The sequence below is a fragment of the Ornithodoros turicata genome, chromosome 2 (genome assembly GCF_037126465.1).
Source record: "Ornithodoros turicata isolate Travis chromosome 2, ASM3712646v1, whole genome shotgun sequence".
In the NCBI taxonomy this organism is placed as follows: Eukaryota; Metazoa; Arthropoda; class Arachnida; order Ixodida; family Argasidae; genus Ornithodoros; species Ornithodoros turicata.
In genome coordinates, this window is record NC_088202.1 from 108649679 (window position 1) to 108672483 (window position 22805).

General features: G+C 45.5%; 1 protein-coding gene across 5 annotated transcripts in view; it reads left to right on the forward strand.

Annotated features, from left to right (window-relative positions):
* LOC135385939 (ETS-like protein pointed) overlaps positions 1-22805 on the forward strand; it is a 100810-nt gene that overhangs the window by 47544 nt on the left and 30461 nt on the right. Inside the window, exon 1 of one of the 5 annotated variants that reach the window (XM_064615577.1) lies at positions 8972-9270. The exons of the other annotated variants lie outside the window; for them this stretch is intronic. Coding sequence (XP_064471647.1) covers positions 9036-9270 — 235 coding nt within the window. The 5' untranslated portion in view covers positions 8972-9035. Of the gene's footprint in view, positions 1-8971; positions 9271-22805 lie in introns of those variants that run through there. 5 annotated transcript variants of the gene reach the window in all.

Sequence of the window (22805 nt, forward strand, 5' to 3'; positions counted from 1 at the left end):
AGGCACCGTTGTTATGGTGCAGTTTTGAGAGATCAGAAACTGAGATCGCAATGAAAACTTGAGAAACGACGAAGAAAGTGTATGGAGGCTCTATATTGTTCGACAGCGTTGCGTATTCGGGAAAGATGCGAATCAGTGGTCCAAATGTTGCTATGGAAGGAACTATCTGTCGGTTGACCGACATTTGTTGGCGAGTTCGCCCAGGCAATCATTGCTGCACTAAAACCCGTGTCTTTAGCATTTAATAATGAGATGATGTGGGCTGGTTGGTCCAACATATTTGGGAAAAGCTTAAAAACAAACCCAGTGCCGGGGAACATAGAAAAGTCGACACGAAGACAGTTTCTAACGTGCTTCTATAACGTCATTTCAAGCCTGCTCTTGGCTACGCTGTGGCCAACGCTTTGCTTAGGTGCTTTCTTGGTGAAAACTGTGGAATGTTCCAATATGCGAGGAAATTACTATCGGACGTACGACGCACCGCAAGTCAAATGTCACTGCTTGAGTCAGGGCTTGTGCTTGGGCTGTGCGGGGCCTGAGGCAAAGGCACATCTCGGGGCCTGTTTCACACAATTAAATGCATACTTGATATTTAAAAAAAAAGTAATCCCTGGTTGAGGGCTTCGTGCGCGGGACCTATGCAAGCGTGGGACTTAAGGCGGTCGCCTTACTCGCTCCCCCCCCCCCCCCCCCTATCGCCGGCCCTGGCTTGAGTTGATGTGCTCGGCCGATTAGCATGATTCGACATCGTGGTCGTCTACCATGCAGTTGGTTCCTGCTTCTTAACAGCGTTCCGCTTCATGCTCGAATTGTTCGAAAGTGAAACTGCCCGCGTAATCGCAACATGACTTGTAATGCTTAGAGGACCGAATTCTTTTCAAAGTACAACTCGTTGAGTAATCTAATATGATGGAGAACCCGCTGTCAAGCGACTAGTTGGACCGACATGAAAAGAAACGGGACATACACAATTAGGCATGGTTAAGTTCGCCGCACTCTTGTTATTACATTGATATTGGCAAATGCGGTTCCATTGGATTGCAGCAATCCCTTGGTCATGGTGTCGCGGTTGTCCAGTATGCGTTGCTGATTCATAGGACGATAGCTCCGTTGCCCGACTCGCATGGTTGATTGGCAGCGGTTTCTGAAAGCGCAGAGAAAGTTTGTTTTGCAATGACCGATGAAATTGTTTCGATCAGTACAAGTTTTATATCTTACGCAATTGATGTGAGCTGGGCAAGCGTTTCTTTGAGGTCAGCTAGATCACTTTTTCAGCCCTATAACTTGGGCGCTGCGTTCCCTTTCGGTTTGTTTATAGGAACCACTGTTACCAAATATGAATTCTTCACAATTCCAACAAGTTTCACGTTACACGTCACATTAGTGACGTTCCTTTCCCCCTTTTGCTATTGAAGTTCCTTTTAATACAATATCATTCAGTTATGGGTGATATGTGGAAGAGCCATACAGGTAGGATGTAATCAGAAAGTAAGGGGGCCAGTGTAGCTTCTATCATGCTTCTTTTCTTGAAAGACAGTCTGCTCGCACGTATACCCTGGAAGACACGAATCAGGTGTGGCGGCAGTAACAGCCAAAATGATAAAAGAATGAAAGTAGGAAATTCAGCAGTATACTACTGCATGAAAGCTGCATGGGATAGTCGCCTGGCCCCTTCAACATGCCACGGCCATCGCTGTCCATGGTTGGCCAGTACCTTGATTTATCGGTAAATTGCCGATGTGGATGCAGAGCAAAACATTCAGGTGTGGATCTATAGGAATAGGAGTTGAGCATAGCGTACTAGCCATGAGCAGCCGCAGAAAACGTTGCTGGGCAGAGTTTGCACACCACAAACGGTTCTGCGCATGCCACAATCACAAAGCATCCACTTCAAATTTCATCACAGAGTCCTCATTACACTAGTAGTTTGAACGTACTGCCACTGTTCCTCCGTAATGATCACGTTTACCTTGCATAAACTACGTGAATCAGTTCTTTTACAAGGCAGGATTACAGTGGTACCAGGCTCTGACTTATGGTCATTTGTGGAATGATTTCGAAACCAAGCCAATACCCCGATTCATTGTGTCAGCCAAAATACCGGACGTCCCTCCTGTTCCAGTACTCCAAGTAAAGTAGCGGAAAATTCAGGACTTTGTGCCATTTCGTCCGGATTTCAGGAAGGTACTGTCCTCAACCATGGCCTAAGCAACACCGTGTAACACGATTTTCTTGACGAACGTCACCTAACAGCAGTAAAATGAACGGCATTTGTGTGTCCGTAGCATTTCAACACGCACTGTCTAAAGACGTCAATTAGTGTGACACTAGAGCTTGTTGCCATTTTCTTAGATGCGTCGTTTAACCAACGTTATGTCGTAGCTTCTTTGAACAACGCCGGCAGCGGTCCATTCCCATTCCGCAGGATGCCGGCAGGTGAGGACAGCGTAGGGGTCGCTTTTACTTATTGGCAGCCAGCGGGGAGTGGCCCCGCTTCCGCTTCCATTACAATGAATCTTCTATAAAAACATAATACCTCTTCAATGTTCACGCTCTTTCCCTTGTTTGTTTATTTATCCACACCGCGATGTTTTTCTACTTCATGCGATGGATTGGGGGTTGCTTTCCCCGTACGAGCGTAGTAGTGGTACATAATGGTAGTGCTCCCATTAAAAACGGAAACTGGTTCAAGGTCGTGCCAGCGGAAGGGTTTTTTGCCACTGACGTCCCTCCTGAGCGCTAAGAAGGGTTACCGTTGCGGGGAATGAAGACCGTTGCGTAACGGATACCACCGTGGGAGGGAATTCCCTATGCGTGTCGCGTGAATCTTGACATTGCTGCTCGTGCTTCGTATTATGAACTACTAACACGGTCGCAGTCACAGTGTGATGAGAATATTCATTGGCACTCGCTATGTGTCTGACACATTAACTTCCACGTAGCCATGCTGTATGGGACATAAGCTAAAACCCATGTGTTACCCTCGCTACCTGGTGAAGCAGATTCTATTCTCCTGTCGGAGAGGAACACGCTTCATGTGCTTGATGATGAGGCCGTATCTCACCACAAAGCGAAAGCTCAGTGATCTGTGGTTGTTTCGTGAGCAAGAGCACGAATAACGTAAAATATTCCAATTATGCTTTCGTACTTTCGAAGTACGGTTCTTACGGTAAGCTTCCTCGTAACGTAAAATATTCTAACTTTAGTTTTTCTTTTTTTAACACAATGCAGAAAAGCTGTGTCGTTGTTCGGTTAAGGGCTGCTTCGTATTTTCGTACCAATCGACATCGAAACTCATCACTATTGCAAGTTGTGCACATGTAAGATGTGTTCTAAATGTTTTCTGCAAAACATACTAACCAAACCTACAAAACTTACTAACTAGATGTCAACGAAGCGGCCTCTATATCGTGGGTCGTATACGAGTTATATACCTGAGTGCAAAAAGGCATGAATTCTGTTGTGTTTAATTTGTCTTAGAAAGCAAGAAGAACGACAGGCTGCCTTCTCGCACGCTATACAGGCATATAGCTTCGTAGCACGCACGTCGCATAGAGATTGGAAAGTAGCAAGAACAGCAGCAGGCTGCTGAGCGCCACCTGACTCTTCTCGGGCTGGTGCGTCGTGGCAGCTGCTCGATGGTGCTCTCACGATCGCACGAAGTGGCTTTCCGTTTTTGCAGGAGTTGCCTAATTTGAAAGCGCCTGGGGCAACGGGCATGAAATGTGTTCATTTGGCCAAAGCGAGTTGTGCAAGACTGGAAAGAACACAAGACTGACGATTTTTCGCAGTAGCCGTTCATGGTGTGTAGTGGCGACAGGCAAAGCGGGAAACGACATTTATACCAGTGAAACAAGTAGTTTTACAGCGCATCAGTGAGGGTGAAGTAGGGCCGGGTTTTCTCATGCGCAAGATACGCACTTCACTTCACGGAAGACAGCTGCCCATGGAATTTTTTTTGTGTTCTACACAACTCGTTTGAGGTGTTTGTTTGAGAAATAGAAGACTATCAAACTTCTTTTTTGTTCGAACTTCTCGTCATAGCATGTTATGCCTCCGTACAACTGCGGGTATCTCAGTCCAACTTCATTTATTGTAGTTCAAAACCTTTAAGGACAATATTCAACTTTTTATTTTTACTCTTACTACCTATACTCAAATACTTCGTCTCTTCTCTTATTTTCTCGTCAGTTGCTGTTCCTCCTTGATTAAAACTAATGTTTAATTTCGAATCGTTTTTTTACAGCACGTTTCCTCGGTGACATTTCTTTTTTGCGAGTCTACAACATCCCAGAAAAACACAAGGTCTCGAAAGGTCCGAGACACTTGTTGCCTTTTCTGGCTCCATAGAAAATGTAGTATGAAAGGCTGCCATAAGGCAACAATGAGAAGAATCCTTGCTGGCGTTCATTATTGCGGAGAAGAAAAGAAGCGGTCTCTGGGCCCCTCGCTGCAATGGCCGCTGATTAGCTATAATAGAAGATTTGCGAAAGAAAGGCACCGCCATTATGGCAGGAAGGTCACAGCGATCGGCTGCTTCTCTGGAAACACCTTCACCGTGAAGGCTGACTCAGAGTGTGTGGCCCGTCTATCTGGTACCCTTTTTGCTATTCACGGGAACAGCTTGGCGTTGCAGCTTTTGCTTCTCATTAGGTCCATAATTCAATGCCAAACGAAATAAGAAAGAGAAAAGGATAACTCAAGAAATTTTATTACTTGTAAAGGGGTTCCATATCAAAGTTTCAGCAGTCGCTGAGGTGATTGAACAATGCACGATCGCCCTATGGCACACGTATCAGCTGAAGACTCCGCTAATTTTGTTCGCCTCTATAGTGGGGACATAATCCCCAATATACATACATAATAATAAATAATATACATAATATAATATAATATATAATAATAATAATATACATAATCCCCATCCCAATAAAATTAGGTGGCGGGGAAGGGGGCACTTTCTGTTGGCGACGTCCGCAAGGTTTTCGCCCTATTGGCTGTGGAACTTTCTTTAGTGACTGTTAATTTCATTAATTGTTAAAAAGTGAATTATTTACTAAATCGTGTGTATACCCACCGCGCCAAAATCAATTCGAAGAAATAAACTTCGCAAAATCAAACCTTCGAGATAAATATTTTGAAATCCACCATCTCTAATTACTGTTTGAGTGGAAGCTATCTATTGTACGTCAGCGTCGGAAAATCGTATGTTCTTCACTCTTGGAATGCATGGGATGAACTTGAATGACTATACGATCTAGAAAGTACTTCCGATCGAGAAAGTACTCGATCGCGAACGTACACGCAGAAAAGAAAAGTACACAATCGAGAAGGTACTTCCGCTTTAGAATAGCCTCGTTTGCAGTTAAACCCAGGAATATGTGCGTTATGGCTGTATTCATACGCGTCGTCCTCTGCATTTTCAAACAGTATATTTCGATGTCCTCTGCTAGTGTTGGAAGAAACATGCTTAATTATGGTAGAGATATGAATAAAAAACATTAACATCGTGAGTTTCCTTGCACAGAATAGTGTCGCCAATAAACTAACGTGCGGCAGGGAGCCACCCTGGGCCTAAGCATGATTTTTGACTGTGTGGATTTTAAGGGCGTCGATACTTAAGCGGCTTATTTAAGCGGATGGATTTTGACAGGTTGAATTTTAAACGCGGATTTTTTAATGTTTTAATTTTAAACGTTTATTTCAACATACACCCGAAGGATGTGATGTGATGTGATAGAAAAAAAGAAAAAAAAGGGGGATTTAAAACACCCGAAGGAAAGGCCAATTGACTTATTTGCTTAGTAGCAGCGTATCTGTATCAGTATCTCTCCCCGTGAAATCTCAGGTTCTTTCTTTCTTGCGATGTTCCAAGGGTTCCTTGATGTGTCTGCATGAAACTGGCGGGACTGGAGCCTCCGACCAGCATAAAATTTCTAGTACTGCTCGCTTCATGTCTGTCCGTTGTTGTCCTTCAATTTCAAGGAATGTCACCGCGCCCACATAAATGTTTTACCCGCTTCCCGAGTGTTTAACAATGACAACTTAGTGATTCATCTCAAACTTCTTCACCGAATCGCAAGCTCAATTACGTTCTCAAAACGTTGATCAGCTAAACATTAATTGAAAGACTGCCACAACCGTCGACAGAAACACAGGACGAATAAGTAACATTTTCTGGAGTTTGAGGGAAAAGGGAAGCACCAGACAGAACAAAGGCAGAAAGGGAAGAAGAATTTCGTTTCCTTCTGGAAAAGGAAACGAGTCGGCCCTAAACGTGGAAGCGTCCTTGGGACTTCCCAAACTCCGGCTTGAGAAGGCCGGCGAAAGTCTAATGAGAAACACGCTGTTGTCTTATGGCGGGAATCTTAAAATTAAATTTTTGAATGTATGCAGTACGGGAATAGAAGGTTTACACCTAGAAACTCCGGTCCGGAGCAATACACACATTCGAAATCCTTGCGCGTTTTTGAACCGCGAATATTTGAATTCGAAATGAATAAATGCGGAGTAGGGAATCTCATGATGTGGCTACCAATTTACGCCCAAGCAATGCTTTTCATAGGGTCCAGCAAAAGGTATAGAGTGCTGCGTGCAGATACACAGCACATTCCAATTTTCATTTGTATTGTTGGCAATGCGCATGATATATTATACCTCTGTCAGCCTTTCGCCTTTTATCTTTCCTTTTCGTTTTTTTTTGTTTGCCAATAAATCCCACCTCCCCTCGTCAGACGGACTAATTTAGTGTCACTTTCAACGAGTGACACTTGCACTTATTGTCATTCGTGCGCTGTCACACGACATCTTTCAGTGACACTCGGCAAAAAAACCACTAACGCTTTAGTGAGTTCCCCAAGCTCACTTCACTTCTATTTGGCTGACCGAGTGTGTAGCCTCCACGGCAGGCGTTGTGGTACAGGTAAAAGTATTGCGAAAAGCAAGGGGCCCTAACACCACAATATTTTAAAACAAGTGTTTTTAACAGCGTGTTTATTTTATTTTAGTACAGTGTGATATTGTGCCGAAAAAACATGTCATTACTCTCGTTAACAGCCTGTGAGGTGAGAACTTCGCGGTCTCGGCGATGCGGCTGCGGCAATTTTTGTTGTGGCTCGTGTTCGTGGCCAATTTGTTTAATGTCGGAAGAAGATTTGCAGGAGGTGTTTTCTAAATAAAGGAAGAATATTCAGAAGAAGGTAAAAATTTTGCCTCCGTTTATTCCTGAGTTGAGTTGACTTAAGAAAAAAGAAAAAAATGGAGAAATAGGCACTCATTACGAGAGCCGGCTACTCCAGAACATTTAGGAAAACACATATGGCACAAAAACAAGAATCGTAATCCAAATAAGAATCGTAATCGCCATCATTTCTTAAGTGACACTTAGTTGAGCCGTATAGCAAGCACGTTGTGAAAGTGATATTCGCTTGTTTGGAGTGCACTTCACGAAAATGACACCAAATTACCCCGTGTGACAGGGGGAGTAGTCGCCTACTCCTGGATTGCGTAGTCAGATTTTCTTCCTCGGTGCTCTCTCCATTCGCATTTTGACGTCTTCACTTCAGTCGAATTCACTGTTTATGAGTTTTGCTTTGCTGTTCAAGCGACTTTCTTCTTCTTCTTCTTTTTTTTTTTTTTGCTGTTCTCATTATTTCATGTCAATGTGACTACAAGCATTGAAGTAGCTGAACATGTTTCCTTCCCACTTAAACTAAATAAGCACGTGCAAACAAGCCGGACAAAGCAAAATTTCTGAGAATATGTGAGTGTACATTACTCGGTGGTCTGTTGCGCAAGCAATTTCCAAGGCCGTCATATAACATTCCCCAATTTTCCGACCTTGCTTTCGGTTGCTTGCTCGCCATTCTTTTGTTCGAGCTCCGTTACGAGGAGTTACGTAGTCCAGCACGCTTTTCCTGGGAAGGGGAAAAGTCGTTCTATGGTAACGTTGTTCATTTCTTTAAATAACATAATACTATAGACGGACCACGCAGTGGACGATTTCCGCAAGACGGGACCGCTTGGAGAAAAACAGTTTTACTACAACTTCCTCTCGTATTTTTACTTATTTGAATTTTTTGCTGGCTCACACGAGTCAACTTCAAAGCGAGTGGGGGACAGTAAAAAACAAACAAATAAAAAAGAAAGCACAGAAACCTCCCCGCGACCGGAAGAGCATCACTCCCTCCCTCCATCTTCAAAAACGAACCAGCGGAAAAATCGCGCCGTATGTAAGACAGGCGCTGGTGCCACCTGACCTAGCACCACTCTTTCGCAGAGTGAGGCACTGGGGGAAACGCACTGGAGGGGAACCACTAAAGCAAGAGCAGTGCTCGCTCGCTTGCTTGGGTGGTGGTGGTGGAGCTCAATGATGATGATGATGATGACTCGGTGAGGGGCGCGGCGTCGTGGAATAATAATAAAAGTAAAAACGTACAGCCGTCTGTTTGCACGCGTGCGTCTGTGTGTGTGCGAACTGGTTGTGGTGCCAGGGGAGACGAACCGGATGTGACGACACTAGCCACCCGTCCTCCTCTCCGGGTTCAGGTGTCGTTCGTAAAAAACAGGGAGGCAAGAGACAGCTCTCCCTCTCCCCGTTTGTCTCGTTGCCTCTTGTTGCTTCTTTACTACCTTACTACGACTCCTCTCCATTGACGGTTCGAGGGGAAGGAGCCGGCCACATGGTGGATGAAGCGGGCACCTTGATGTTTTCTCCGGAAACGCTGCTACACACGTGTTGAGGATCTTCGTCAAGAAGGACCAGTTGTGCTGGGAACTCGCGTGTCTCGAAGCGTGTGGGATGGGACGACACTAGTCCTTTGTGCGCAAACCGTCTTGTCGCCCGGAGGAAAGCATGTCTTCGACGATCATCTGGACAGCGTGAAGTCCGTCGTTTAGTGATGGTGACCACGACATCTGTGTGCTCCCGGTCCTGAAGGTCTATTGTCTCATCTAGTCCCAAGTTCAGAATCAAAATAATTATTGCGCGTCTCCCGTGATGCATTTGTGAGACAGTGATCGTTCGACGGATACAGATGACGATGGTTCTAAGTGAAGAGATTCGCCGGAGAGATCAGCCGACTCTGTTGAAGGTCCGGTCCCAAATCCATCAACCGTGCTCTCCAGAGTCTGCGCCGGTAAGGCTGGTCAGAGAATCGAACAACAACTGTAACGGTGCTAATCATAACAATGAGTCCTCTCGAACTGACTACAAAATGAAGCCTCCTCCCCCACCGCCTTCTAAGACGACGCTTCAAAAACAAACCAAAGGTGAGAGACACTCAAAGACCTTTCGGATGCAACCCTGTTATCGTACAATACTGTACCGGGCGCTTATAACTCGACGCTTTTCAGTCGCATGCATTTGGAGCTTCTTCCATTGAGAGAATTTGAGATTTTCAAGAATATCCAACGTCCCAAGATTTGCTTTGATATGAGGGAGCAGTCAGAAGCATTTCTGTGCCGGGTCACGCATGAGCTAACAACTTTCTTTCCCTTGAGCTTTCTTCGGCGGCAGAGGTCACGGCTCAGGACCGAATGAAATGTGAGGGTTGTGTCCTGCTTCTGCAAAACCTTGTGTATGAGTGCAGGTATTGTGTAGAAATCTCGTGGCACACATGCACCAGAATACTAGTTCAAGTTAGAAAAAAGAAAAAGTAAGAAAGAAAGAACGCAGAGAGGGAAAAAGAGAAATGCATATCTCATCGCATATGATCGCATTTTTGTCGCCATATACGTCGAAAAAATTATAGAGCGACGGCAGCTATTGCCGTAGCTTACAGAATCGCGCAACCTTGCTTCTTCGGTGTTGACGAACGGTTGTTTCCTTTTTTAGTTGCAGACAGGAAATGGACGCGTCTTTGTATTCGGGTTGAAACTCGATACAGCGTTCACGCAGGCTAGTTTCCGTTTCGCCTGCGATATCAACCACCGTGTCCAGAGAATGCATGAACACACAATACGAGTGGCAGTATCTACATAATGTTGAAAACTACCGATCGCGATGGAGAAGCGGTTAGCCTTGGTGGGTTGACCACAGCCCCACTTTATCATCATCTCTCTTTATATGCCGTCTATCGCGTGGCACTATCTATGGCACTATCGCGTATGAGACATACTATGCAGTGGACATCGCTGCTTGTCCTACCCAGCGACACGCGCAACATGTCGCCACAATGCGCAGACAAACCTTACGTGTAACATCATGGTACCATTATTATCGCTGCTTGTCAGTTTCCCACGTTCGAGAATGTTTTTTTTTAATGACCCCACGATGTTGAGCATCGCCACGAAATGGTTCCCGTGACCGTGGGGAAATCCACTGCAAGATGACTCAGTAATCGAGCAAACTCGTAAGCAATGACGAATGCCAATCAAGCCTTGTTAAGGGCCCAGGCGGTTGGTCATTGGGGAGATACCCACCATTCAGGGTCTCGTGAAAATTTGGCTTTGTGCAGCTCGATCCGCGATTGGGGGTGTGATTATTTCATTGTAATAGTAACTAGTGGAGCTTCAGTTACGTTTCGACGACACTTATAACATCCAACGTTCGTTATATATTGCCTGGAGTGGGAGCTGTAGGGTCCGCGGCACACATTACATTATTCTTCTGTGTCTTGCAACCGTCGACGTCGTCGTACAAAATATTGCCAAACTCCGTGCCCACTCCTGTCTCCATGTAATCTGAAGAAGTTATTGCGAATACAGTGCTCGATGAACTTTCATTTCGAGAGGGACTGCTGTACATTTCATGTGGTCCAAATATTGTTGAATGTCTTCATGAGTCAATTGTTTTCTACGTCTGCATGCATGACCCCTTTTTGTACTGTCTTCAGCTGCAGATGTTTGACGTTGTATGTAATATGAAGATATTTAAAGAGATTGAAACATTCAAATAATTTATTTTACTAAAAAACAAGCTTTCTGAAGGAGTCCGTCCTTCATCACGTGCGTCCGAAAGCTTGTTTTTTAGTAAAATAAATTATTTGAATGTTTCAATCTCTTTAAATACTTATCTTATTCACTTGCGAGTGCTAGACTTTTCCCATTTTTGCATGTAGTATGAAGCAATGATAAAACAAGAACTGCTTACTATCTGAATTAAAAAAAAAAAATATTGTTCTCTTTCGTGCAGAGTAAACGTTCGTGCCTACAAAAACATGCATGGTACAATTTCACTTGTTTCTGTTTAGCTGTATCGTTTATCGTTTACATCAAGACCCGGTTTTACCAACGCTGGTTATCTTTGAACCGAGTTCAAGCCTCAAGGGTCGCTAAAACTAGAAGCAACCACTCAGTTCTTTTTTTCCAACGTTGGTTAGTTACGTGATTAATGTTTCCGTCACAATTACCCTTGGTGTAGCAGATTTAAGGGTTAAATTCGAGTTGACGGACTGCTGGTCTTTGTGTCTTTCATGGTGGACTCGGTTTATCAAAGCCACGTCATAAAGCGTGAGAACGTCTTTCCAGCTAATGACGCACCGGAGACGTTTTACTTGAGCCGCCCTATATTGATTCTGTACAGCAGAGAACGCTAATGTTGGCTCCTCATGACGCATCACAGCGATTATATCAAACGAGCCGTCCCATTCACCTTCGATGTGTAATTTCATCCTTCTCGCTTCAATATGTTACGTTCCCCGCTGCCATAAAAATGGCCCCGCGCATCGAGAGACGACTCCTTCTCCGACGAAAAGAGAAAACACATTTCCAGCGTTCTGTCTCATTGCGCCTTCAGAGCGAACCCTATCATCTACCACTTTTCCAAGGACGGCTATAGCGAAGGATTAATCAGCTCGCCTGGAAATAGAAACGCGGCGCCGCGTCGGCACGCGGGCGGTCCGAAAGCTGCACGGGTGTTCACCATTGTAAACAGAACATTAGTTGCTCCTCAAGAAACATCGTGTCCATTGTGGAGGTGGCGGCAATAACGCTGACGGACAGCGTCCGTCAGCACGTGCTTTAGACTGTGGAGCTGGTTATTATGCTGCGCTGAAGCCTTCACGCGGAGACTTAAATGGCCTTCTAAAGCTTGAGTGTGCCCCAAGGACTTTGACAGGACATAAGTTAAGTAGAAGGTGGGCAGATCTCGAAAAAACAAAAACAAAGAACATTAACGTATGAGGCGAACGATGAGTCACTGATATTCGTGTGAGAAATCAGTGTGTTCTTGAGGTTAAGAAAAGAACTACAATGGTACACTTTCTAAGAAGCTAAGCGGCAATAATCAGCCTAAAAATGGGTCTGCTACAAAATTACGGGACGGACGCAAACACTCACACATCTAGTATACAGGAATTAATTGTGTGAAGCGGTCGCTAACTGTATAAGAAAGGACGACTTGCAACCAGTCTTTTGGGGCTAGCTCAAAGTGAACCAAAGTTGATATAAGCCAGCATTCAGCTGCCGCCCGCTTTCTTGTGCGAAGGCACGAGAGCGTGGAGGTCACAGACCGTATTTCACTGTCTGCTCACAAAGCTCAGTGCTGAAGACGGTTCAGTGCGATAATTTGGAGACATGACTGCTGCCGTATGACTTGAAACGGGCCATACGTGCAAACGCTAAACGCAGCAAGAACCGCATACACTTGGAGAAATAGCTGTCGGGCTGCCGGCAGAGACGGTGGGCAGCATCTCGGGCTGCAAATGGCTGCCTGATTTCAGTTCACAGTTGAACGACATGCCCAGTATCTTTCATTATCTTTCAGTTAACTCATTTGTGACGTTATTATGAACATATTGACAGATTAGTGAGAAAACAAACTGCTGAGGGTAGCACTATCTGTATGAGCGCTAATCTCAACTATAAAAGCGACAAACCTCGGTATCGAAAGAACTGACGAAATGCTGTGAAAATGTCCATGTACAGTGCTGGACAAAAGTTTACGGGACACGCTCCGGTGCATTCCTCCCTCAGAGTGACACGCTAGCAGCCAACGGAACCGCACGGAATTACAGACATGTGCCTAGGTAACCCAGCCACCTGTTTGTAAGTCCGTACTGTACCATTCGCTGCTAGCGTGTCACTCTGAGGAAGGAATGCACCAGAGCGTGTTCCATAAAGTTATGTCCAGCACTGTATCTACTCCCATATGCCATGTTAATTTCACCGCTATGTGATGCATTTCTGCACGTACCGAACAGCGTACGATGCTGGAGTGTATTCTGAGCACTTTTTCAGCTCTTTACTCTTTCTTTACTCGTCCGTACGGTTTATGGCATCCAGGCACCACAGCGAGAATGCGGGCTTCTACGTTCTTTTACAAAGGCGGATCCCCCCTCGTCCTTTCCGTCTTTGGGAATCTTCCCCAAGTTCTCCCTTAAAAAAGGGCAGCACGTGTTTGCCGCAGATGGGTCTTTTCTGAGGATCCGTGCAGACGTGTCCTATTTATTCTTTTGACGTCTCTTTTCGCTTGTCCTTCAACACCATGTTGATTTCATTTTCGCCTGTGCAAAATAGGGTGCTTTTATATCTGTTTTTGATAGGCGATGAAAACAGGGGGACGCCACGATACCCAGAAATTCAAGTTCAGAAGTTCAAAATCTCAAATTTCAAAAATAAAGCTTCAATATAAAGAATGGCGCAATGATGGTGTTTAATAATGCATATTACTGACAAACCTCGCAGTATTGCAGGATTCTGACGTCGGTAGAAGTCATTGTCGTGAATAAAAAATTACAGTCATCAATCATTATCATACACTCTCCCAAGCACATTTAATTTAATTTAATTTTTACCATAGGCAAAATATTAATATTCAGACACTCTCACGATCCTCATTGCGAGCATTATTTGTCCAGTCAACCTGAGGCTGTTATTACATGACCCACTGATGTATGTTTTTGCTTATTTTTGACCAGCGCATAACATGTATTGTACAGTGCTTCTTTGTACCTTTTCTTATACTTGTATTTCGTTTGTTTTCTCCTTCTATATTTTTACACTGTTGCAGCTGCCACAACAGCATCCATACGGGATAATGCCCCAGTCAAGCGGCTACTTTGCCGCTTTTTGGCATATCCCTACATTGTATTTACATTTAAATTGATAATAAAGGAAAAGGAAAAAGGAAAAAAGGAAAAGGTAGTTTTTTTGGCCAGTTTGAGGCTTAGCACGGCGGCCACATCAGATCAGAAAGTGTCGGAATTTAGTTTGGCTAGGTTAGTTTTCAGATGTTAGGTTAGTTTAGCTTGTATTTGACACGGTTCACCACGAGCTTGGGGGGCTCCCCACAGCTGGGCACGCGCGCAACGCTATACGTTATAGCGCCGTTCGCGATTCCTAACGGCGGCATTCCGGGATACCCCCGAAAACAGACGGAGTTTCATACGTGCGCGTATTTTTGCGGCAAGATTGCTTCGGGCGCGACTTAGTTGTAGTAAAGAAATCGAACGAGTAGAAGGACAATTATAGATGCATCCCCTTCTCAAAGGAGTTCGAACGGCTTGAGTGAAATTTAGTAAACCGTGAGAAACGAGTCATTTTTCTTCGAACGAGCCAGGATCAGGTTTGACGATCTACATGTCCTGCATATCCATGACCACCCGCTTAACTTTTGCGCTTCGCGTAGCGGGACCGACCGCTGTGCTCTGAAACCAGTTTCATGGTCATTCAGAGCAGCTTCTGGACCTTTAAATCTAGTTTCCGCTTGGTGATAATGCTTCGACGAGAGGTTTCTTTATTAGTCCCTGAGGATGCTGTGCATAATCAAGCTACGGAGCTGGGTTCTCACGCTCAGAGAAACGTGAGTGGTGGGAACATTCCACATTAAAAAATTGAATCCTAAATGGAAATGCTATCTTGCAACGTCTATAGGATAGCTTTGCCACAAAAGAAAAAAAGAAAAACATAATAAAAGAAACGTCTTTATAGTTTATGTAGCCGGGCATACCCTTTCGACAGGATTGATGAGCGACCGCCGTATAGCGCCTGATGCTCGTATCAGCAACTTGGGTAACCACACGCGAAAGCGGCGACAAGCCCGCTTGGTTCCACTTCATTTTCTAGTGCTTCATGCTTCGAGCTTGTTATCACTAATTACGATATCGTCTAACGAAGCTGCCGCTTTGGCAGCTGCGTTATTATATGCTGAAAGTGAAAAAGCAGGGTCAATGTAACGAAGATAACGCTCTGTGGGCGTCCAGAGGTCCTTGGTGCGTGGCTCATTACAAGGATAACGCCAGTGCTGCCGCTGCGAAAGACATTCGCAACAGGTGCGCAGCGGCTGAAGCCGAGCTGAACGCGACACCCACAGACGATGGGATTCTCGGGAAAGTCTCCCCGAGACATGTGTGTTCCATTCGGGCTGCTGTTGCTGATAGAGGGGTGGGAGTAAGGGGAGACGCTCGTTCGCCAGGTGGCCACTCCACTATAGGCCGGTCGTCTCATGCACCACAGCAGTGTTGAGAACAGCAGCCAAGGAGATGCTATGTTTCACGGTTGACAGCTGAAATGGCAAGGGAAAGCCGCGAATGAGGGGAGGGGGGTTTGGAGTGCGTCTTTCTCTTTTGAGACGGCATGACTTCGTGCTGATGAGTGCTGTATTCACGTTGCGGCCGGGCTATGAGTTTGTAACATTGCAGCGTAAGCTGCAAAGACTAACCGGAGGAACGAGTGGAGACTGTCAGCGTGAGCTGTACCGAGTAACTGACGTACAAATGTCAATGGCACCAAGACTACAATCGTGATGCCGCAGAAGGGAACGAACGTCAATGCATTATTTGATACAAAAGTCAAGACCGTACAATACATGTTAAAATATTCAGGACAGACAACATTGTGTACCGGCAGGTAAATTGGTTGGCAAACTGCGAGAGCTGGCAACAAGTTCCGCTCATTCCACACACAATGACCGAACAATGTCGATCGACACCCTGTGGCAATCTCGTGTACATGGAGGGCCTGGAATGAGGTGTAGCTGCAAGGGTTCCTGTTGAAAATGTCCCGGGAGTGAAAAAGGAAGATTAGGATACTACGAACTTTCTTCCTGACGTTGTCCCCTACCAGAATGGCTGCCGTTCCGAAACCATCTCTCTTGGACAGGAAGCTGAGCAGGAAAGCGCATGGGACCAGAGCAAGGCGTGACGTCACACCACCGGATATCACTTACCAAAAGCGTAAAAGACACAAGTAAAGCGAAGGAACTTAGTATTTATATATAGCGCTTCTAAAGCACTTGCATAAGTAACGAAGGGCGTCGGTGGACTTTAGTCGTTGCCTGAGGGAAGGAGGGCGAAATGCAAATAGAAGCAGCGTATGTGGGGCATGCTACAGGCTCCCACTTTTTCTGCTGCAATAAACATTTCCGAAAAACGTCTGCATTTGCGCCCTTCAAGAATAGAAATATTGGAAGCGCTGAGAAGGAACAGTGTGTCAGCGGAACTCACGCCTTGGCGTCTCCAGTGTCATCTAACGGTTTTTATCAAAATGGTCCTAGGCGGGTCGTGTGTCTTGCCCGTTCCTCGTGGTCGAGCTCAGTGCCAGGGACGTGACTTCGCTGTTAAGCAACGTCTTTGTAGCTACCTTCATCTGATAGTCGAACTGGGAAAGGCGCGGTTCTAGTTTCTGTCATTGCGTGTTCGAAAACCGCTATTTCATTCGCTTCTGCAACTGACGTTTGTCGATATTTTGGATCGTGCACGGCGACGGCACCGCTTTTCTCCGCTGGTGTACGTGCTTGTGTCGTTGTTTGTCTCTGCGGATAAATGCCCTAGACAGTTCAATGCGTTTGTTTCGCATTCTATCGGCTGCAAAGTATGTGACTCCCCGACTGCTGTCTTTCTTGTTGTGCCACATCCTAACCAAGAGTTCGGATTGGTTTGGTGGTTTGTAAGTTGCGTGTTATTGTGGAGCCCCATTGTGGACAACAACTGCGAGCCAATATCTTCATCGCCCTGTTATTGCCGAGCGATCTCCCTGTTCACGCCACCACCACACTGCCTGCGAGCGATCTACCTGCATATTTGGCGACGTTCATTTATTTATTTATTTGTTTATTTGCAATATCCTCAAGGTTTGCCTTACATCGTCTGAGGGAAATCCAGGGCAAGCACCTAGACAGCACAGCTGGTATTTTTGTTGCTGTGAGGTGTATGTGGTTAAGGAGAAGTTTTGCAGAATATTTTATCAACTTAATTATCTAATTACACAAGTAACTGCCAAGACCCGGCTCGCTTGCTCCACCTGGTGTTGTTGTTTCAGGGGGCTTGAGGAGATTCGATACCGGGTCACTGAAGTGGTGGTGCTGGTACTAATGAAATGGCTCACCGTTGTCGGCCTCACAGAGGCGGGCAACGTCACGACTGACGCCCTGGGGAATGTGCGTCCTGGGCCGACTTCTAAGGGAACTGTGCCGACATATGTCTGAAAGCGTCTGAAGAAAACCCAGGAAAAACTGCAGACAGGAGAGCCGGCAACGGGATTCGAACCCGGGTCACCTCGCCGTCTCTCCCAGACCAATAAGCCACGGGAGGTGGCCGGTGAAGTTCTGAAAGCGAGGAATCTACAGGGTGTTACCCTATAAAAGTCTACCCGTGCCGCCATGCCGTATTCGCCAATTACTCAATGCAGGTGGCACATTGTGCGATCTTTATATAAAGCTCATAAGGACAATTAATCTTGGGTAAATTTCAAAGTGATTGAGTGCCGCAGCACGAAGTTAGAACTCAAAACGTGCAATTCCCATAGTCAAAACAAACAAGATGGCGGCGTTGAGAAGAGCACTTGACATGCTGCTCCCCACACGACAACGTGTCGCATATCCTGCCAGCCGGATGGAACTGCAGTTTTCATTTCGCTTTCGTGTAACTGTCGTATTTTGCTCAGAACTAAGCAACGTGAGGAACGAAAAATGCCGACGCATACTCAGCAGACGACACCCAAAAGGGATGTCGTCTGCTAACTGAGAGGCGCCATCTTGGCTGTTTTGACTACGGGAACCTCACGTTTTGCGCTATAACTTTGCGTTACGGTGCTCAATCACTTCGATATTTACCATGATGGAATGTCCTTATGAGTTTTATACGTAGGCAACACACTGTACCGCCTGCATTGAGTAATTGGCGAGCACGGCATGCCGGCGCGGGTAGACTTTTATAGGGTAACACCCTGTATGTATTTCGTGTGCATGACATAAACTAGCATCACCAGCATCATCATCACAATCCTCCTCCTCCTCTTCATTTGCATCATCATTACAGGAGTTTTCCACCAAAGCAACTGGTGCAAGTGATGTGGAGTTGTGGGTCTCACACTAGTGAACCCGGGAGGTACCCGGGTTCGAATCCGGGTGCCGGCTGTGCTGTCTGGGGTTTTTCCTGGGTTTTCCTCAGACGCTTTCAGACATATGTCGGCACAGTTCCCCTAGAAGTCGGCCCAGGACACACATTTCCCCAGGGCGTCAGTCGTGACATTGCCCACATACGTGAGGCCGACAACGGCAAGCCCTTTCACCATCACCACCACCACCACCACCACACTAGTGAAGCCAAAATATCAATTTTATTTTTTTCTTAAAACCATACCAACCAATATAGACTAGCGCAACATAAGGGTTACACGTTTAATGTGGATTATTGTTTTTTAAACGAAAAACAAATATAACGCTTCGCGTTTCAGCAGAGTCGTTTTCGGGTGGCCAAGAGCGCGAATGTTTCAAATTTTTAGGATTCTTCCCTGGACGTCTATTGATTTTCGACTGCCCCGGTTAACGCATCCCAGTAACTATACAGGAATGACCATCAAACACCAACGCACAACAGTGGACGGAAGTCGGCCTGCCTTTGGTAGGTGTGGGCAGACCCCCTGAAACAGCATTCATCGACCGAACCTGGGTCTCAGCTCCTTCTGCTTTTCCTCCTCGGTTCATTCCACTTCCGGAGGACTGGAAGGGCAGACTAAGAAAAAAAGAAATAAAAGGTGGTAAGGGGGGTGGGGATCAGCCTCTCGTTTTCCGTTTTTCCCCGGCTCCCAAATTTTGCGTCGGTTCCGTCGCCTCATGTTCACCTGTGCGGCTTTCCCATGGCCTGTGACCCAGTCCGCCGACTTCCCACGGTCCCCCAAATGCTCCCCTGTGAGATCCTCTCCCTCCTCCGTCGTAGTACGGCGTAGTAAGATTTTTTTGCCCCGTCTTGGCTTGAATGAAAGCGCTCTACGCTACGGAAGCAGAAAGAAGGATGAATGAATGAATGAAACTGGTTTTCTTCTTACTTTGGAGCTTCGCGTGCGTGAAACGGGAACTTGTTTCACCTCCTGAGGCGGTGTTTGGATGCGATTGTATGTATTTAGATGTGCCGGACCGGATGGGGCGGAGGAAGGGAAAAGTAGTGTATAAAGAACAATGTAAATGAAGCAGAAGCTGTAGTGTGCACTTGCGCATAGTGGTCATCTCTTCACTTGTTTGTGTGTAACAGCTGTGGGAGTGTCTACTTCTGACGTCAGTGGCACACAGTAACGATGAAAGAAGGAAGTCACTGAAAAGGTTAGCCAGCTGTAGGACTCGAACCCACATCTTACGCACGCGATTGCTGTGAAACACTGCTCTAGCAGGGGGAGGGAAAAAAAAAAATGTCCGGGCGATTATCGAAACGAGACACGGACAGGCACGCACTAACCGACGGTTCATCTGGTCCGGCGACGTTTCGGGGCTCTTGGAAATAACTTTTAGTACACGACATCACATTTTTGTACGAAATTCAGGGTCGTGTTTGTATAAGGGAGTGTTCATTCCCTCTGCTCCACTGAATTGAGTTGAGTTGAGTTGAAAAGGAGGCTGTGGGTGGGACGATCATTGGGGGCAGCTTGCCGCTGTACACCTGAAAAGGAAAAATAATATGCAGATTGTGGTTCCACGAGTGTGGAACCGGCTGCTTCCGAATACTTATACACTCCACTGCACAACGATTACTGGGGTGACTGGGGTTGGCTCAACACCACCCGAGACAAGGCCACAGCACTGTTTCAATTGACGTCACGCACGTGACCCTACTATCGCTGTTGGCGATAGATAGATGTTACGTCACCGAAAGAGCGAAGAAAAAAGCTCTCTCATTGAAAATGTGTGGCAGCCGGGCCAGGTGCGTGATGTTATCGAAAGAGTACTGAGGCCTTCTGTTTTCTAGGAGGTGGTGGTTTGGTGAGGTTAATGATGAAGCAACAGAATAGAAAAATGAACGACTGAAAAAGAGCAAAGACTGGAAAGTATGGTGATGCACGCGCAGAAAGTTTATGGATAATCGATGTTGAGGTAATGTTCGCAGTTATTGCGGTAGTTCACGGTTACACTTGACCAACAACGTGTACGGAAGCTTGACGTATTCATTTCGTAAGCTGCCAGAGCAATTGAATGATGGTTTTCAACACCGACCAAGCAGCCGAAATGGGTCGTTATTCGTTGTGGGGACCACTACCGTCTTGCCCGATTTCCTTAGCTCGTGAGACTTCTTCGGCAGGCGCCAAGGTGCCGGGACCTGCCGCCTTTGCCTCGACGGCCGCCATCTGGCAATGGTTGATGCCAATTCCAGAGGTCGTCAGATGGCGTTTGCTGCTGTCCATTTACTGTTCTCAATATTGGTCACAGGTGCTAGCTGGTGACCTTGGTGAAGCGTATTTCGCCACTACAGATAACCGGTGACGGTATTTAGAAACCTGCAAAACCTTCACGGATGAATGATTTCGTGGAGAGATCAGAGCAATATACGTAATTAATAGAATAAATAACTATACATACGATTAATTGCAGCGTACAAGGAGTTCGTATTCAAAGACACCACATGGACTCTGTCCTCCTTCTCGTTCACCTGGTCAGTGACAAAGGTGTCTATAGTCTGGGAAAAACCAGCATGGGTATTAACCATTGCCTGTACCAGGCACAATTCTTAACTGCTGGCTGTAGACAATGCATAAAATGTCCACCTAATTAACGCGTAATGTCATTACACATTACCTGGCAATGATTGATTGAGAAATCTGGAGTTATGCAACCCGACAAAGTCGGCTGTAATGTAATTGCATTACATTACTCCTTCACAAAATGTAAAGCATTACTTATTACTAGCATTACTTATTATTCCCTATTATTGAGAAGTAATGCATTACGGGTAATGCAATACTTTGTGACACATTACTCCCCATCTCCAGAAGTGACGAGGATCCGAACTGAAAACCACCTTTTTTTTTCTCTCTCTCTCTCTTTCTCTCTACCTCTGTATGTTTCGGGGGCAGAAATTTACACCTAACAGGATCAAGTGTTGTGTTCTTTTAGAACTTCACCGGGAGCAATGCTGTGGGTAATTTGAAGGACGACTCATGTTTTTCCAATATGTCAAGTCAACTTCGAAGAAAACGAATGAGTGTTTCATGAGATCAAAAGACGAAAGCGCAGTGAAAGCTGTGACATCCACCGTTTAAACTACTCTACGCTCCCAACATTCCCGTCATACGCGCATGACATTGAATCAGATCTAGCGTATTTTTGACTATATTCAATGACCCCACACATGTTACTTTAGGAAACCTGGCCCTGTAATACTTTCTCCTTTTCATCGTCATCATGTATTTCTCTCTCTCTCCTTTTTACGGTACGCGTGCCATTTGACAGCTTTAATTGGAACACTGCTGCATCAAACCCGATCGGCAAATACATCAAGGCGAGCAGCTGCTAGTTTGTTTTAAGTCGGGTTAATTTAGCGAGCAGGTGTTTAAACCTTGCCGAGCACCAAGCCATGTGGTACAGGTGTTCGGCGCTTGTGGCGCTTCACGTCGTTGGCCAGTTTTGTCATGCGTGTCTGACTGGGGGATTCTGATCACGTGATTATGTGGACAAGTGCGGCAAGCTGCTGGGCGAATAAGAAGATATAAAAACTGTGTTACGAGGAGAGACGTCTTGCAGCTGTCGCTTGCAAAACAAGGAAAAATACGATGAAGGTAATGACAAGATGTAAAAGGGGAATGTGAATTATATGCTTTTCGAATGGCGGTGGCCCGGTGTTCTACGTGCCTAAAGTCAAAAAAAAAAAAAAAAAAAAAAAGAAGGGAAATACGAAACGAACATGTCAGGGAAAGCTTAATTGGGTATTTTGTGCGTTGTTAGATATGTAATATGTCTTTTCGCAACGCGTTTGGTCAGCATTTTCTTTCATTCTTCTTTGTGTGCTGCTTTCATTCTGAGCGTTACAGAGGAGGCAACGGTGGTTGTGTAGGTTATCAACTCGTGCTTTCGCTATTTATTAATCAGTCCTTTACCAACGTGCTTGCATGCACAGCGTTAATTAATTGGTTAATTTGTTCATTTCTTTATTCTACCCACCAACAGCCATTGGCCTAAGGAAGAAAAAAACAGCAAAAATTGTGGTTAGACAAGATACACGCGAAAGTTGAAACATTATAAAACGATTCACTTACACACTGAGTCACTAAGTCAACTAAATAAGTGAGTCACACAATAAACACAATACATTTTAATGCCCTCAAAGGGAAAAAGATGTCCATACTAGAGTCACTAAATAAGCTACGCTTATTTAGTGACTCTAGTCCATACTACCGTGACTCACAAACTTAGGTTATTCGCATACGTGACAGTGGATTTGACATATTTTCACTTTTCCGATTGAATAAATAAAATAAAAACCGGCGGTAAAGACACAGACAGGAGAGGAGGACGACACGTACACACGTGCACTGTCAGCACTTTAATGAAAGTTTAATGAAACAATTTAAGACAGATGGTGTTGCGGAGAAGGGTGTACTGTTATCTTTCCTGGTTTTTCATTAAACTGTTGACAGTCCAGCATATGTGTCGTCCTCCTCTC